This window comes from Penicillium subrubescens (genome assembly GCF_028828155.1).
Source record: "Penicillium subrubescens strain IBT 31985 chromosome Unknown utg000005l_segment0_segment0, whole genome shotgun sequence".
Lineage (NCBI taxonomy): Eukaryota > Fungi > Ascomycota > Eurotiomycetes > Eurotiales > Aspergillaceae > Penicillium > Penicillium subrubescens.
The window spans coordinates 5,043,579-5,060,736 of record NW_026643155.1 but is presented as its reverse complement, the minus strand read 5'-3'; the positions used below and the strand labels follow the sequence as shown (position 1 = coordinate 5,060,736).

The 17,158-nt window shown below is 49.5% G+C and overlaps 6 protein-coding genes across 6 annotated transcripts; 4 read left to right on the top strand and 2 right to left on the bottom strand.

Moving 5' to 3' along the window:
* Positions 1 to 838: 838 nt before the first annotated feature.
* N7473_008362 (sodium:solute symporter family protein) lies at positions 839 to 3,066 on the top strand (the record flags this gene model as incomplete). The annotated part of the gene is made up of 3 exons (XM_057154302.1): positions 839 to 1,739; positions 1,798 to 2,867; positions 2,956 to 3,066. The coding sequence occupies 3 exons, from the start codon at positions 839 to 841 to the stop codon at positions 3,064 to 3,066; spliced, it is 2,082 nt and encodes a 693-aa protein (XP_057008640.1).
* A 2,005-nt stretch (positions 3,067 to 5,071) lies between these two features.
* Positions 5,072 to 6,460, top strand: gel1 (1,3-beta-glucanosyltransferase gel1; the record flags this gene model as incomplete). The annotated part of the gene is made up of 1 exon (XM_057154301.1): positions 5,072 to 6,460. One exon carries the CDS (start codon positions 5,072 to 5,074, stop codon positions 6,458 to 6,460), a length of 1,389 nt encoding a protein of 462 aa, XP_057008639.1.
* A 633-nt stretch (positions 6,461 to 7,093) lies between these two features.
* Positions 7,094 to 8,998, bottom strand: N7473_008360 (aldolase; the record flags this gene model as incomplete). The annotated part of the gene is made up of 2 exons (XM_057154300.1): positions 7,094 to 8,480; positions 8,556 to 8,998. 2 exons carry the CDS (start codon positions 8,996 to 8,998, stop codon positions 7,094 to 7,096), a joined length of 1,830 nt encoding a protein of 609 aa, XP_057008638.1.
* A 568-nt stretch (positions 8,999 to 9,566) lies between these two features.
* On the bottom strand, positions 9,567 to 11,506 carry N7473_008359 (acetyl-CoA synthetase-like protein; the record flags this gene model as incomplete). The annotated part of the gene is made up of 5 exons (XM_057154299.1): positions 9,567 to 9,910; positions 9,972 to 10,681; positions 10,731 to 10,770; positions 10,827 to 11,105; positions 11,155 to 11,506. 5 exons carry the CDS (start codon positions 11,504 to 11,506, stop codon positions 9,567 to 9,569), a joined length of 1,725 nt encoding a protein of 574 aa, XP_057008637.1.
* A 335-nt stretch (positions 11,507 to 11,841) lies between these two features.
* N7473_008358 (acyl-CoA carboxylase subunit beta) lies at positions 11,842 to 13,848 on the top strand (the record flags this gene model as incomplete). The annotated part of the gene is made up of 8 exons (XM_057154298.1): positions 11,842 to 12,025; positions 12,081 to 12,207; positions 12,267 to 12,334; positions 12,383 to 12,453; positions 12,515 to 12,825; positions 12,878 to 13,128; positions 13,187 to 13,280; positions 13,332 to 13,848. 8 exons carry the CDS (start codon positions 11,842 to 11,844, stop codon positions 13,846 to 13,848), a joined length of 1,623 nt encoding a protein of 540 aa, XP_057008636.1.
* A 459-nt stretch (positions 13,849 to 14,307) lies between these two features.
* N7473_008357 (acetyl/propionyl/methylcrotonyl-CoA carboxylase subunit alpha) lies at positions 14,308 to 16,769 on the top strand (the record flags this gene model as incomplete). The annotated part of the gene is made up of 2 exons (XM_057154297.1): positions 14,308 to 14,522; positions 14,573 to 16,769. 2 exons carry the CDS (start codon positions 14,308 to 14,310, stop codon positions 16,767 to 16,769), a joined length of 2,412 nt encoding a protein of 803 aa, XP_057008635.1.
* Positions 16,770 to 17,158: the final 389 nt, after the last annotated feature.

Genomic DNA, 17,158 nt, shown 5'->3' with positions numbered 1-17,158 from the left:
AAAACATCACCCAGTGCCATTCCGGTGCTGCACATAATAAACAGTCCCCGTCCCCCCCCCCCCCTCTATACCTTCCAACAACTTCAAAAATGCCTTAATTAGAATTAACACAGCAAAGTATCAAGAAGAAAGTTATATTAAAATGATAAAAAGGAGGCAAAGATTGTAGGAGCCCAGTACTTAGTCTTTTTTCCATATTTCTGACTGCCAATATCATACTCTGGGTATTTAGCCATTCACCAAATAGTAGCCACCGCCAGAGACACCCCGATAAGCATTTAGATTGAACCGTTTAGCCCAATCACCTTCTACCTTGGATATCTGGCCTCCATAACTATTTGAAAGGTCCAGGCATCTAATCGGTGCTCTCATGATGTACATAGCTCCAAGCCCGGAGTTTGACCGAGGTGGTCTACTACATGATAGAAAGAACTATTCCGCAAATATCAAGCGGATTAGGTACATCTGGATAAAGTATTTTACCCAACCCCAACGCAAGGCTTCATTTTGGGGTAGTTTGGATTCATGTCTCTTATCACCAGCGTAGACTTGATTATCCCAACGCGTGCAGGATGTTCACTGGATGAAATATAGCGAGCCTTATCGACTACCCCAACGGAGAAGTTGGGGTAGGTATAACTGTTGCGGGACGAGGATACTATACCCCATCTTCACGATTTCTTATCTATGCAACGATGATCAAGGCAATGTGCAATTGGAGACTGAACAAGGATGTCTTGCAGATATATAAAGAAGAATAATTCAGGATAGTGCATGGACACATGCCGTGGGTAGTTTGCCACAGATATATATCCCACACACAAGATCAATCCTAGCCATGGGCAACGAACTCCGCGTCCTCCCTGCAAGCGTCGGCTATGGCATCGTAATCGGGATCGGCGGCATATTCGCCCTATTCATGCTCAGTCTAACCTGGCTGCAAAACCGATACACCCGATTCTCAACCCACCACGCCGAAGAATTCAACACAGCCTCTCGATCCGTCAAACCAGGCCTCATCAGTGCCGGTATTGTATCATCCTGGACATGGTCCGCCACACTCCTAACAAGCTCAACCTTCGCATACGAATACGGTGTCTGCGGACCAATGTGGTATGCAGCCATGGGCACCCTCCAAATCCTCCTCTTCGGACTGATCGCAATCAAAATCAAAACAAATGCGCCGGGGGCCCATACAATGCCCGAGATCGTACTCGCGCGCCATGGGAAGATCGCACACCTAACATACCTGTACTACGGTCTGGCGACTAACATGCTTGTCGGCGCGTGTCTGGTCCTCGGCGGTGCACAGGTCGTCGAGGCGTTGACTGGGATGAATGTCTACGCGGCGACGTTCCTTATTCCTGCTGTTGTAGCGGCGTATGTGATTGCTGGTGGATTGCGGTCGACTTTTATCGCGGATTATACGCACACGGTGATTCTTTTTATTGCGATTTTGGTTTTTGGCTTTTTAATCACTGCTACGAGTGATCTCGTTGGTAGCCCGGGCAGGTTGTATGATCTCCTGCAAGAGGCCTCGCGGAAGATGCCGATCGAGCGGAATACTGATGGCTCTTATTTGGCGTTTCGCTCGGTGGGAGGGTTGATCTTTGCATTTGATTTGTTCGTCGCCGGGTTCACTACTGTCTGGCTCGATCAGGCGTATTGGCAGCGGGCGATTGCTTCGAAGCCGGAGACCTCGGTGAAGGCTTATATCCTCGGTGGGATTGCGTGGTATGGTGAGTTCATCTGTACCCTCTGATTATAAGAAGGCTCTCTTAGTTGATCACGAATTAGGCATTCCGTTTGGATTTGCGACAGTCATGGGCCTTGGTTGCGCAGCTCTCACTGGTGACCCGCGTTTCCCTACATACCCAAACCCACTGTCAGCCGAACAAGTTGGCGCAGGGCTGTCTGCACCAGCAACAGCCATTGCACTTCTTGGAAAAGGTGGCGCGGTATTGATGCTGATCCTGTTGTTCATGGCCGTGACTAGCTCGACATCTGCAGAGCTAATTGCGGTCTCGTCACTGTTAACCTTTGACGTGTATAAGACATACTTTCGCCCAAACACAATCTCGACTGATCTGGTCAGGGTAAGCCATTGGGCGATTGTAGTATACGCACTGGTCCTTGCAGCATTCTGCTGTGTTCTCAATGCGGTCGGTATCAGTTTGACTTGGGTGTTGACCGTGCTAGGCGTGATCGTCGGCGGTGCTGCTCTGCCTGTCGGGATGATCCTCCTATGGAAGCCCATGTCAACTGTTGCAGCTATTGGCGCGCCATGGATAGGCCTTTTATGCGGTGTCATCGTCTGGTTCATTACAGCGTGGAAGCGCAATGGGTCGATTAGTGTCGCCAGCACTGGAGATACGACTAATGCTCTTGCTGGGAACATCGCCTCCTTCGGGGGCGGATTCATCATGGCTGTGGTATTGAGCTATGCATTTCCCAAGAAGCATGAATCTCCTGATCTGAATGCGATCACTGGTATTGCAGCGAGCATCGAGCCTCCGACGCTCGGCCCAGAACAGACACCTCCGACCGCGGAGAAAGAGAACGAGAAGGTCGCGAAGCCAGTCTCGGACGATATGTTGAAATCACAGTCACTGCCTGCCTTCAGGAACGAATTAGTCGACTACCTCGAGTCCAGCACCATCGAGCCTATGGACCCTGAGCTCGCCCGGAAAGGCACGCGTATTGCCGTGGTCGCCAACACGATCTTCTTCTTTGGGGCTGTCATCCTGGTGCCATTCACACTATTTGGCACCAGCTACATATACAGCAAGCCCTTCTTCACAGGCTGGGTGGTAGTCTCGTTCATTTGGATCTGGACGAGTGTGATGATTTGCGTTGTTTACCCAGTGGTAAGTGAATATGTATCGCCAACCTCCATACTCTGTGTTCCGTGTCAATCTCGGGGACTCATCAATCACACGCTAACTCGCATTCCAGGTGGAAAGTATGGGGGCATTGCGGAGCATTATGGGTGGTCTGTGGGGCGATATGAAGGCTGTGCTGGGCCGTCGCAAGGAGAAAGTTGCCGGGATTCGCGACGCCGCGTGAAGAAGTTTACTCGGTCGGGATTTTGTTGTAGCAGGTATTCCGGACTCCTGTTTGAATATGATGCACTTGTTATTGCTTGGGAATTGGATCAATTTTTGGCTATGAGTGATTGAATTAAATACTGTTTGTTGCGACAGTGTCTGGGAGTCTTAAATTTTCTATTTCTACCCACGACTGCGCGAGTATTAAAGTGCTGCCTAAGAATGCTACGCTCGGTGGCCAATAAACTGTTCCTATGAATAGCGCAGAGCGGGCCTGTAGGCGAATGAGAAGCCTAGATATGTTCTCATGAGGAAAGTGCACACAGCAATCTTCCCGAGTTCAGTTAAACACCTGTGGCATTATTGTGCAATAATGAGTGCAGCAATATGTAGCAATATGTACTCTGTAGGTGAGACTGGGCGATTGGATTGGTGGTGGAGCAGGGGTTATCGATGGATCGAGAACCAGTTCGACAGCCACGCCCACGGGTCCACGGGTGTTGAAGCGAGGAGATGGGGAAGTGGGATTGGATGGGTGTGACTTGAGATAGATGAGGGTCTGGGCGCCGAGTCTTGAACACGAAAGCGTCACTTGTCGCCGAATTAAATATAGATGTACTCTACACAATTGGTGTGAAGAAGCAGTGCTCGTAGCCTTGTATTTGTCTGGAGGTATATCCATCGAGAGATATTTGCTATGAGTTGTTTCAGAGATCGCAATAATAATGCCTGGTCATTTGAAATTTGACAAGCCGATCAGTAGCGAGGCTGCTCCACTGCCGAGAAGGAAGAGTGCGTCATCGCCAAGTAGTGATTAAAGAATTATGAGATTTCCTTTGGGCAACCAATTTTGCTATCCGTTTTTCAAGAAAATAGGTTGTAGGTTGATTGAAATATTTGAAAAGAAAGGTTCCAGTTTAAAATTCAATCCTCTTCTATTGGTAGTATGTATAGTGTGAAGACTTCAATGCAGCCTTCAGGGGAACCACGGTTGTTTCAAGGGCTCAGACCTATCCATGGATATGATGTACACCGTGCGGAGATCGGGAACAAATAGTCCTGAGTACATTATAATAATGTTAATAATAATAGGAAGGTTCATGGACATGGGAGCGGCACAATCACAAGCCGCCAAATGTGCCTAGAAAGTACACTGAAGTCCAAAAAACGGAATAGAAGCGCTATAAATACTAGAAACATCAGAAGCCCCGACCCAAAGATTCAACGGCCAAGGGCCTCGGAAGTATTGGCGGGTCTTGGAAATGTTACCAGTGTGTGATAAATGATTGGGATTCAGGGTCAAACCATCCCCCACTAGTCAACCCAAATAGGCTCCACCGGGCTTCGTGGACCCATCCAGAGCATCATCAATGGCCCAGTTAAAGCCATCCGGCGTCAAACAGAGTCAGTCAAGGCTTACAGCAAAGACCCCTCCCCTTACCGCCGGAATATAGGCAGATACTGCAATACTGTAATATCCAGGAGGATCGACCATTCGGAGTAAAAGGCTTTCAAGCACCTCATCATGGAACCAGTCCTGGCCATCTGCAGTGCCAATCATCATCATTCATTCAATACACACCAACTGGGCCGTGGACCATCCTTGCCGTTCTGAAAGGAGCTCCACCAACAACGCCACCGGCCGATCAGGGCCAGTGGAGAGGTCTTCAGGACAGGGGATTTGCCAGGGATTCTGGTCTAGGCATTTCAGGGATTCAGGGACTTTCTTACCTGCCGATTATTATTATTATTATTATTGTTTGTAGTTGGAGGGAAAGTATAAGCTGGGACTGTCTCCCCTCCCCCCTTCTTCCATCCCTACGTTCCTCAACCAGCCTTCTTTCCTCACACTCGTTCTTCGTCTTTTTTTGACGCCATTCGCTTTTAATATTTTTCTTGTCCCTCATTTAGACACTCGTTGACAGCATTTAACACATTATCAACAACTACCTACCCATAAGTCGATCCATTAAACCGATACACCCTCGGTTTACACCTATTCAACCACCATCACAACCATCATCATGAAGGCAACCGTTGCTTCTTTGGCGGCTGCCCTCGCCTTGGGAGCTCAATCCGTCCTGGCTGCTCCCTCATCTACCACAACTGCGGCTAAGCGGGCCAGCAGCGTCACTCCCATCACCGTCAAAGGCAATGCTTTCTTCCAGGGTGACAAACGTTTCTACATCCGTGGTGTCGACTACCAGCCCGGTGGCTCCTCCAAGCTGAGCGACCCCATTGGCAACGCCGAGACCTGCAAGCGTGATATCAAGAAGTTCCAGGAACTCGGCCTCAACACCATTCGTGTCTACTCTGTGGACAACTCTGCCGACCACGATGAGTGCATGAACGCCCTTGCCGCGGCCGGTATCTACTTGGTGCTCGATGTCAACACCCCCAAGTACTCTCTCAACCGTGCTGATCCCGCTCCCTCGTACAATGATGTCTATCTCCAGTACATCTTTGCGACCGTCGACAAGTTCGCTCGCTACGACAACACCCTGGCCTTTTTCTCCGGTAACGAGGTCATCAATGACGGTCCTTCTTCCAAGGCCGCCCCCTATGTCAAGGCTGTCACTCGTGATATTCGCTCTTACCTAAGCGAGCAGAAGCTCCGCAAGGTCCCCGTTGGTTACTCTGCTGCTGATATTAACACCAACCGTCTCGAGATGGCCGAGTACATGAACTGTGGTACCGATGATGAGCGCTCCGACTTCTTCGCTTTCAACGATTACTCCTGGTGTGATCCCTCTTCCTTCACTACATCTGGCTGGGACCAGAAGGTGAAGAATTTCACTGGTTACGGCCTCCCGCTCTTCCTATCCGAGTACGGCTGCAACACCAACACCCGCAAGTTCGAAGAAGTCAGTGCCCTTTACGATACTAAGATGACTGGCGTCTATTCCGGAGGATTGGTCTATGAATACTCGCAGGAGAGCAGCAATTACGGGCTCGTTGAGATCAATGACAACGATATCAAGACCTTGGCGGACTACGATGCCCTCAAGACTGCCTTTGAGAAGACCTCCAACCCCTCTGGCGACGGTAACTACAACAAGACCGGTGGCTCCAACCCATGCCCGGTTAAGAACGCTCCTAACTGGGACGTTGATGCGTCTGATGCTCTGCCTGCCATCCCTGTCCCTGCCCAGAAGTACCTGAAGAATGGTGCTGGCAAGGGTGATGGTTTCGACGGCAAGGGTTCTCAGAATGCGGGCACCCAGTCCACTTCCGTTGCTACTTCTGGCTCTGGCTCCGGCTCGAGCAGCTCTTCTTCTGGCAGCTCGGGTGCTACCTCTTCTGGTGCCGCTGCTGGCCTGGTCAAGCCCTTCACCATCAGCATGGCTCCCATTGCTGTCAGCCTGGTTACTATTGTGTCCTCCCTGTTCGGTGCCGGTCTGATCCTCCTGTAAACTCCTTTATGAGTTCTTTCATAACCGAATATTTCTTGTTTGTCATTTTTATATACTACGTCGGATTTGTCTTTGCCAGACGTGGCTTTTTTTGTCGGTAGTTGGACTTCTTTTTTTACACTGTTTGGCTTCAAGCTTGACGAACCTAGCTGGCCTTGTCTCGAATATCCCCCAGAGTGGCTTCAAGTGTACAGTAGGCCATAATTTCATACTCTTCTCCCTGAAATACGATGCTTTTAAAAGTCTCATATCTCCGCATGAAGTCACGCAGTCGGGGAACAGCGGCTTGTGGTTCCACTTTTCCTTCGTTACCTTTTGACACCCAGCCAAGATGGCGTGCACCTCTTATTGCCCGATTTATGCCTGAACTTTTATTTGTTTGGGAAATCTGCTAAGCCCGTAGTAAACTGCTTGGTATATTTTCAGGAAGGCGGGCATAATCAGGCATCAAGGGGTGCGCCCTGTTTCGGCAGGGGTGAAAAACGATATTTATTGCTCATATTTTGTTAAAATAACCAAGGATTTCTAAACACGCCGGAGTTGAAAAACTGAGCGTGGTTAGAGAGATGGCACGAGATTTAATAACCGTGCCAGCCAAACGTGTAACCACGCTACGTTATACGCCGGAGTTATCTACAATTTCGCCTTCGCCTGACCCTGCCCAAGGACAAAAGCATCCCAATCCATCTTCCTCCCCGCCTGAAACTCTTTCAATCCAACCGCTCCCTCCCCATCCGCCCTCATCATCTCATCAAAGACCCCCTTAATCCCACTAACCTGACCTTCCCGCCCCCCATGCACCCACGCCAACTTAACCAACTCCTTCGACATCCTTGACCCTCCCGGCGAACAACCCTTCAACCTAATCAACAACGCATCCAACAACCCTTCTAACTCCCCCACGCCACTGACCAACCCCCTCGCAGCCAACTCCTCCGCCCCAATACTCCTAGCAGATAACATCGCCTCCCTCGCAAACGAAACACCCCACTCCCTCACGACATACTTCGAAATAGTCGCCGGAGCAAGTCCCAATTTAACTTCACTGAGTGTACATCCTGCAGTGGACGTACAAAGACGTATGTCACACGCAAACGCAAGACCGACACCCCCACCAAATGCGGGCCCATTCATGGCCGCAATGGTAACCTTGGGCGAAGTATCGATGGCTTCGAAGAGCGCTGTGAGGCGGTTGAATTGTGTGTCTGATGCGGAACCACCTTGTGCGACGGGTGAAGTTCCCTTGCCGAGATCCATTCCTGTACAGAAGAAGCGGCCGGTGGCGGTTATGATTATGCGGGTTGTGAGGGAGTCGGAGTTGGCGGTTTGAATTGTTTCGGTTAGGGTTGTGAGCATGGTGGATGTCAGGGTGTTGCCGTTTTTGGGGCGGTTGAGGGTTATTTTGAGGTTTGAGCCGTTGCGGTGAATGTGCAGGCCTTCAGGGGAGGAGATCAGGGTCCATTCTAGGAATGGTGTGTTTTTGGCGCTAGAATTGGGAGATTTGATGTTTGTGGGTGATGAGTTCTTCTTGGGCTGCGACTTGATGGACAGAGCTTTCCCGGCTCGACTAGAGTTGGACTGGGAGAGTTGCTGGGATATCCATTCACCTGTCTGGACTAGCTTGGCTAGATCCACGCCTGTGCTGATTCCAGCGTTCTGGAACATGTACACCAAGTCTTCAGAGGCGACGTTACCCTTTGCACCTGGCGCGAAGGGACAGCCGCCTAGTCCACTGACGCTACTGTCGAATACTCGCATTCCGCAGCTGTATGCCTCCCAGATATTGGCTACGGCTTGCCCGTATGTATCATGGAAGTGGCCAGCCAGCTTTTCCATGGGAATTCCGTGGCTTGTCAGGTATTGGATAAGACTGCGCACGTTTGCGGGTGATCCAACGCCCAGGGTATCCCCGAGACTGACTTCATAGCAGCCTGCGTCTAGCAGGGATGTAACACAGTGCAAAACGGCAGCTTCAGGAGTGGGACCATCGTATGGGTCGGCAAAGATACAAGATACATATCTGTGGTGGTCAGCTAAAACAGTTGCAGCCGTCGAAAAAGCTGATATCAATCAGTTTGCGGAAACATTAACTCACCCTCTCACAACAACACCAGCCTTTCTCGCCAACCCAGCAACTTCCCTAGCCCTCGTAATCCCCTGCTCGACCGAGCAATTGATATTCGCTTTACTAAACCCCTCCGTGGCACTGATAAAAACAGCAATTTCCTTCACACCATATTGTGTCGCAATTTCCAAACCCTTGACATTCGGCACAAGCACCGGAAACCGCAGACCCGCCTGATCATGCTGGAGAAGTGCTTTCACAGACGAATTTCCGAGTACGTCACGACAATCCGCCAATTGTGGAATCGCACGCGGCGAGACGACCGATGTAAGTTCGATCGTGCGTAATCCGGCATCACGAAGACGTTGAATGAGCGCCAACTTCGTTGGCGTGGGTACTTTTTCGCGGATATTTTGCAGGCCATCCCGGGGTCCTACTTCCACGATTCGGACTTGGGGCGTTTGAATTGTCATGGTGGTGATTATGACGGTAGTATGGCTATTCAGACTGCTATAGCGGGTAAGCAGCGTGTCTTTGCATGGGACTCGCTGGCTGAGTCTCGAGTTCTGTCTTTTACTAGCTTGTTCTAAGCCTCGGCATCTCCGGGAGTACTTTGGTGGGGGCTAGTTGGTTGGTTTCCGGAAATCCGAGCCCCGGACCGAAGGGCGCCCCCGCATATGGCAGTCGCTCCACTTGGTGGTAAGCTTACGGGGCCCTCGGATGCCGGACCGATGCTTAGTAGTGTAGTGTTTAGTGCTTAGAGCTTAGTGATTCTCCGTAGTGATTCTCCGGGGAAGTTGGAATTCCGCCCCAGTTTGGCCGCCCCAGTTTGGGGGCGACTCTTCGGGAAATGGAGGAGAGGATTGGAAGGGCAGACAGTTGATCTGGTGCAACTCTTTCCTGGTGTCAATTTTGCTTCAACACCTAGACATAATGATGAATTCATCAGATTAGCTATACACCTTAATTCTACGTAGAATTTGCAAGTTGAGCTGTTTCAACAGAATTGGAACAACATTGGATTGAATTTAGTCTATAGATCTATAGCTTTGCCTTGACTCTACCAAGCCCAATCAACTTGTTCCCAATATCCCGGAGAATGTGCTTCTGGTGCTTTCCACTTCCTGTCTTGGGAAAGTCATCTCCAACTCCAGCATCGCCAATCCAAAATATGTACTGCGGCGTCTTATGACGGCCCATCTGTTGCCCGACCCATTGTTTCACCTCTAAGTCCGAGACTCTAGAAGCTCTTTCGACCCCTTTCAGGAAACATCCCACAACTTCACCGTATCGCTCATCTTTGATACCCACAACGCTTGCTTCACTAATTGCGGGGTGCAGCATAATGCGTTCCTCAATTTCTCGTGGGAAGATATTCTCCCCTCCTGTAAAACTTGATTAGCACGTCTGATGTGGCAGCCAAGAAAGGAGCCAGGGAAGTCTTACCCCGAATAATAATATCCTTAATCCGACCCGTAATCTGCGCGTACCCATCCTTATCCAACAACGCCTCATCTCCAGTGTGCATCCACAACACCCCATCTTCATCCCTCCTCATCACTTCCCTTGTCTTCGCCTCATTACCCAAATACCCCTTCTGCAACGCAAACCCACTTGTGCAAAGTTCCCCCCTCTCACCCCTTCGCAAAACCCTTCCATCCTTTCCGATAACCTTCGCCGCCGTATGCGGAATGACTCTCCCCACAGTCGTAGTCCCCTTCTCATCCGAATCCTCCAGCGAAGTAATAAACGTAACAGGACTTGTTTCAGTCATTCCATACGCAATCAGCATTTTCTCCACACCCATCTTGGCCCGCAACTCATTCATCAGACCTTGTGATACGGCTGATCCAGAGGCTAACCCGGTGCGTAGTCGGCGTGGTCGTTGGCCGGTTTTCGCCATGACTTCTAGTTCAGAGACATACATTGTTGGAACACCTAGAAGGACTGTAGCATCTTCATCGACGATAGCGTCGACGACGCGCTTTACATCGAAGAAGTCTGATGGAAAGACAATGGAACTTCCATGGGTGAATGATGCGAGGAATCCGAGGACCAGGCCGAAGCAGTGGAACAGAGGTGGTGGGCAGCATATCACGTCTTCCGGAGTGAGTGCCATAGCATCGCCCACGAAGCGAGCATCGTTTAGCAGGTTGCTAGTGGCGTTAGCTGTAACTCTAGTCTGAAGGGGTTCTGGTCACTCACTTAGACGTCAACATGGCCGCTTTGGGAGAACCGGTGGTACCTGGAGAGAAAGATTAGTAAATTCATCTCGCTCAATTGAAGGATAGGGGCTAATACCAGAAGTGAATTGTAAGTTGAGAACATCTTCTGGAGTGACCCCATTCTCCGCTCGCTTGAGGACACGATCATTCATAAAGACGGAATGTCCGTTGGAGGTGAATGTGCTATAGGACTGCATCTCAACACCACCTTGCTCGAGAGCACCATTTCCAAGGTAGACCACTCGCCGCAGCTCCGGTAGCATGGATTTTTGTGAAGAACTGCCGACCAGGGCTTTGATATGGCCAGACAAATCCCGGCTACCAATCGTTGACGCGATAAAAACAAGCTTGCAGGCTTCGAAACTGTCAGCACAAACATGAGGCCATATTCTCAACAAACTTACCACTCCTGCTCGTGGCATTCTGAAGCTCACTGGGTGTATATGTATTGTTCAATACAACAGCAGGACACCCAATCCTAGCACCCCCAAGAAAAACCTCGATGTATTGATAGCAATTGCCAGCCATGATTCCAACGCAGTCTCCATGCCGAAGACCCATCTCAAGCATGGCTTTGGCAAGCACCTTGCTGCGATCGGCCAGTTGGCCATATGACAGTCGTACGGATTGCCATGGAAATATGACACAGGGTCGCTCGCCGAACGAAGCGGCTTGCTCATCAATAAAATTCCCGAGTGTTTTCGTCCACAAGGCGGGCTCTTTGGGGCCGTGGACTATTGCAAGATTGGGGTCCATTATGACTTTGAGTCAGAATGATAGAGTAGCTTCGGCTTTGAATCTGCCGAAAAATAATTTAAAATCTATTTCATTTCCTTGTTGCCTTGACATACCATATTTATTTGGGCTCCTCCGGATAACCACCGTATACTGTGGGGGCGGGTACTCACTGGGGCTGGACAGCCCGTCCGATAGGCCTCCCGGGCTTCGGACCGGTCATGCTTTACCAGTTAGCATCCACTTATCCATAAGCTACTCAACCTGGAACTTTCTTCAGGAAGTAAGTCCAGAACTCGAGCTGCGCAATTGTGAAACTCAACTTTTCTCAGGAAGGATTTTGCATATTGCCCACCATGGCTACTGAATCCTCCTACCCAACACTGAGCGCCAAGCTTGATCTTCGAGGCGAACAGTTCCGTGCTAACAAAGAGAGCTGGATACCTGTTTTGGAAAAATTCGAGGATGCCTTGAAGCAGGTTTCCGCTGAAGGAAATGATGTTTCTTTGCGGAGACATCAAACTCGGGGCCAGCTACTGCGTAAGTCTTAACCTGATAATGAAAAGGGATTCTGAATTTCTGACACAGTGCACAGCAAGGGATCGTGTCGCATTACTATTAGATCAAGATTCACCATTCCTCGAACTGGGTGCGTTTGCTGGCTTTAGAAATGAGGACTCGACGCCTTGCGCGAACTTGATCTCGGGAATTGGAACTGTTTGGTTCGTTCAATAAAATCGGGATTACAAGCCAAGAGAATTCACCTTCTGACATTTTCTAGTGGACGGCCTTGTTTACTCATGTCGCATATCCCCACACAAAGTGGTGGGGCTTGGAATGAGATGACTGGTAAGTTTAGTATACATTTACGATTTCAGGATTCTAACTGGTTATAAGTCCTGAAAGTAAACCGGATGATGGAGGTTGCATTTGAAAACGACCTTCCTCTGATATCGCTGGTTCAATCGGTAAGCCACCCGTGGCCTCGCATAGGTCTCACTCCTCCGTTTCTTATTAATCCTTCTGTAGGCTGGTGTGTTTTTGCCTCAACAGTTCCGTGTCTTTCACAAGGGTGGCCAGCTCTTCCACGATCTTGCCGTGAGGACGCAACATGGCAAGCCTTCCTGTGCTATTGTGTTTGGATCTTCAACTGCGGGAGGAGCCTATCACCCTGCGCTCTCTGATTATACTATCTTTGTTGAAAATCAAGCCCAAGCCTTCCTCGGTGGTCCGCCGCTCGTCAAGATGGCCACTGGTGAGGTGATCGGAGCGGAGGAGTTGGGAGGTGCGAAAGTCCATGCTGTGACGACTGGTCTCGCGGATCAGATTGCAACCGATGAGTATGGAAACAGGAAAATTTTGCATAGCTCTGTCCCACTAATGGATGACTAGATTCGATGCCATCCGAATGGCTAGAGAATGGGTTGCTTCGCTACAGATGCGAACTCCTCCCAGACTTGACATGATCGAACCGATCGTACCCCGATACCCGATCGAAGACCTATTATCGCTAGTTAATCCTGATATCCGCAAACCGTTCGATATGAATGAGGTTCTCCTGCGTATCGTAGACGACTCTCGGCTCTCAGTCTTCAAACCAAAATACGGTCCCAATATTGTGACTGCATGGGCTCATATCATGGGTAAATAAAGATATCAATCTGGCAAATACGATACTGAAGCTAATCAATGACTATCAAGGTTTCCCTGTCGGTATCGTCGCCAATCAGATCTCAGTCATTAACCCCAATGAAGCCGGAAAGGCCGCCCAATTCATTCGGATGTGCAATCAACAGTAAGTCCCATCCCACAGCCTAGAAAACCTGGATTTTTACTGACATCACAGAAACACTCCCATCATCTTCCTACATAACGTAACCGGATTCATGGTCGGCGCCAAAGCTGAGCACGCAGGAATCATCAAGGCGGGCGCTCAGCTAGTCTCCGCCGTGAGCTGCTCCACAGTGCCTCACATCTCAATCATCCTTGGTGCATCTTACGGCGCCGGTAACTATGCAATGTGCGGCAGGTCCTACAAGCCCCGTTTCCTATTTACCTGGCCGACCGGTCGATGCAGCGTGATGGGACCCGATCAGTTGTCTGGTGTGATGGAGCAGGTACAGATAGCCAGTGCCAAGTCCAAGGGCCAGATTCTGTCACCAGAGAAGTTGCAAAAGCAGGTGAAGGGATTTAGGGATCGGGTTGAACGGGATGCAGAATGCTATTCCACTAGCTCGATGCTCATCGATGATGGGATTATTGATCCGCGGGATACGCGTGATGTCTTGGGAATGTGCTTGGAGACGGTGACTTTGCAAGGCGTGAAGGGTACGGAAACGCATAATTTGCTTGCGCGGATTTGATATAGCTTGTGTACGAGTTTTGGAGTAAATTAAATTGAACGTGTTATACACTTTGTTACTCTGAACACTGGGGAAATTATTGTCTCTAATGATCAGTAATTTCAATAACATAGCTATTTGCTGTTCTAAGACGGTCAATAGCTTTCGGATGGTATACAACATCGTCCCTGCTAATTTGTCTTTCCCGTTCAAGGTCGATAGTTTGTTTCCAGGCGGAACCTCGGCTTTGGGTGTAGCGTGGCGGCGCTCTGCCTGCGGACCGGCGTGATCCACAGCCCCTGTGACGGAGGCCGGACCGAAGTGATGAACCCCGGACAAGAGGTTCCCTGGAGCATGAAGGACCCACCAAGGTGAAGGAGATGGATATCTACTATGATATGGACTGAGAATCCATAACTTCTTATTAACAATATTGGCATCTGAATCTCATCAGAAAAGAGCGTGCTTGTCTCTATCACGATGGCTGGAATTACGAGCACCTCCAACCAGGGTGCGAATGGGAGCACTAGCTCGCCATTTCGCAAGCCCTTGTTCGTCGCTGAGCCTCCACTCGGCGAAGATGGCCGACCTATCATTCAGAAAGTTCTAATCGCCAACCGCGGCGAAATTGCCTGTCGCATTATTCAGACTTGCCGAAAGCTGAACATATTGTCGGTCGCTGTCTACGTTGACGAGTATGTACATTAATTCCCTTATGAGAATGGTAGAAGCTCACACAGAATAGGGACTCAACTTCACGCCATGTTCGCGATGCAGATGAAGCTATCAATATTGGTAGCATTGACACAAGCGATCGGAACCCATTCCTCAATACTGAACTCCTGGTTCGAACGGCCGTTACTATTGGCGCGAATGCTATTCATCCCGGATATGGGTATCTCAGTGAAAATGCCGACTTCGCCAACAGCGTCCGAGAGGCTGGACTGATTTTCATTGGGCCAAGCGCGAGCGCTATGTCTACCCTGGGTGATAAACGATCTTCAAAAGCATATCTAGGAGAGCATGCACCAGATGTCCCTCTGATTCCTGGTTTTGCCGGATCGAGTCAAGACGCCGAAGCATTGAAGCGAGTTGCAGAGGAGATTGGATTCCCGGTCATGCTCAAGGCATCTGCTGGAGGCGGCGGCAAGGGTATGCGTATCGTACGCGAATCGAGCCAGTTGAAGGATGAGCTTGAACGAGCTCAGTCAGAAGCACAGCGCTCATTCGGCTCAAGCGACTGTATCCTGGAAAAATATATTGAAAGCAGCAAACACGTGGAAATTCAGATCATGGGTGATTCGCATGGTGAAGTGGTTTCCTTCTTTGATCGCGACTGCTCCGTACAAAGGCGTCATCAGAAGGTGATTGAAGAAACTCCCTGTCCATTTTTGACAGACGAGACACGCCAGAAAATGAGCGCGACCGCTGTCCGCATTGCAAAGCTCATTGGATACGAGAGTGCTGGTACTGTCGAATTCGTCGTTGATGTCAAGACTGGGCGCTTTTACTTCCTTGAAGTCAACGCGCGACTACAAGTTGAGCATCCTATCACGGAAGAGGTGACCGGAGTCGATCTTGTCTCTCTGCAGCTTTTCGTCGCAGCGGGTGGGCGACTTCAAAGTCTCCCTGCTGTCCAGGATGTGACCCAGGTCGGGCACGCAATTGAATGTCGCTTGTGTGCTGAGGACCCAGAGAAGAACTTCTTTCCTGAACATGGCAAAGTTCATTTGTGGCTTCCGGGAACTGGTGATCTTGCACCTAGCCGGGATGTTCGATATGAGACTGCCATCGAATCTGGGTCCTCGGTATCCATTTATTTCGATTCCATGATCGCCAAGATCGTTGTATGGGCACCGTCAAGAGCACTGGCCATGGAAAAGATGGCCAAAGTTCTTGCACACACAGCTTGTGTTGGTGTCAAGACAAACCAGCTGTTCATGCAGGCTTGCCTACTAAACAAGGGCTTCCGTGATCCTGCATACACTACCTCCTTTATTCCGACCCACATTGATGAGCTTCTTCGGTCGCCTTGGAGCCAAAGTCTCCCAGAGGCAGAGAAAGTCCTCTCAGTTATTCCCAGCATGATAGCTCGGAGATTACCTGAATACATACCATCCACCTCACACCGCAAGCCATTTGGAAATATCCGCAAGCAATTCCGCAATCAGAGATCCGATCCTGTCAGCATTCAATGTGACATTGTGACAAGACTCAGCTGGCCTCAAACAGCATCTAGTAAGGGGGACGGTCCATCAAAGTTCATGTGTGTATGGAAGGCTCAAGATACAGCTTCATCATCCGGGCGTGAGGAAGCATACTTGTTCCCAGTTCCAGACGCAGCTGAAAGCCAGGAGAAAGCAAATTCAGCAGCGATGAAAGTTTCCGCTCAATATAACAGTATCAGTCAAGCACTGAGAACTAGAGATGTCCTGTCGGATAGGCCGCATAGGGTCAAGATTGAATCATGGCGACCTGCTGAAGGGAATCCTGCCTTGACTGGGTCGTGGCTTGCATCAACATTGGAGCTCTCAATAAACGGAGCAAAAATCCTCGCACATGTGGCTTTACCATCCGTTCATCCTTATGCTTTAGCGGGTCAGACCGACCGCAGCCAGAGGGTCTTCTGCCATCTCCCATCACTTGGAACTCACGTTGAGTTCAAACGTGATACTTTATTGTCCTTCGCTGAAAGCACCCGGGCAATGGTTAAGGAGAAGGATGGACCTGAGCAAAAGACAGTCACGGCACCGATGCCTTGCAAAGTCTTGTCCGTTTTGAAGAGTAATGGCGATGAGGTCAAGTCTGGAGAGACGGTGATGGTAATTGAAAGTATGAAGATGGAGGTTAGTATTGCTGTCGCCGCATCAGGCAAGTTCGAATCAGAATGGAAGACGGGAGATGCTGTAGAAGAGGGAAGAGTTCTATGCTCAGTTATTTAGCATACAGTTAGTCATGATCAAATATTATGTACCTTGATATTGACCTTTGTCGAGTGTATATCAATATCGAACAAAGAACAGTGATTGAATAAATGAACATCCGGCTTCGATTATTCAAGGTGAAATAGGAAAGAGAAAGTTGGCGCTGCGTTCTCGTCGCTTACCCGCCCAGTATTACTCGTTTTCTTCAAGCTCTTGATAATCGAGAGCAAATAAAAAAGATTTTCCACCGGCCATACAGGGCCGCTCGAAATCAGTTTCACCTCTTTGTTCTTTTCGATTCTTTCTCGAACTCTATTTTGAAACACGCTAGTCTATTTTTAACTTAATTTCTCGTAAGATCGTGAAACGTATTCGTGGTTAAAGTCACCTGATTGTTTTTTATGTAA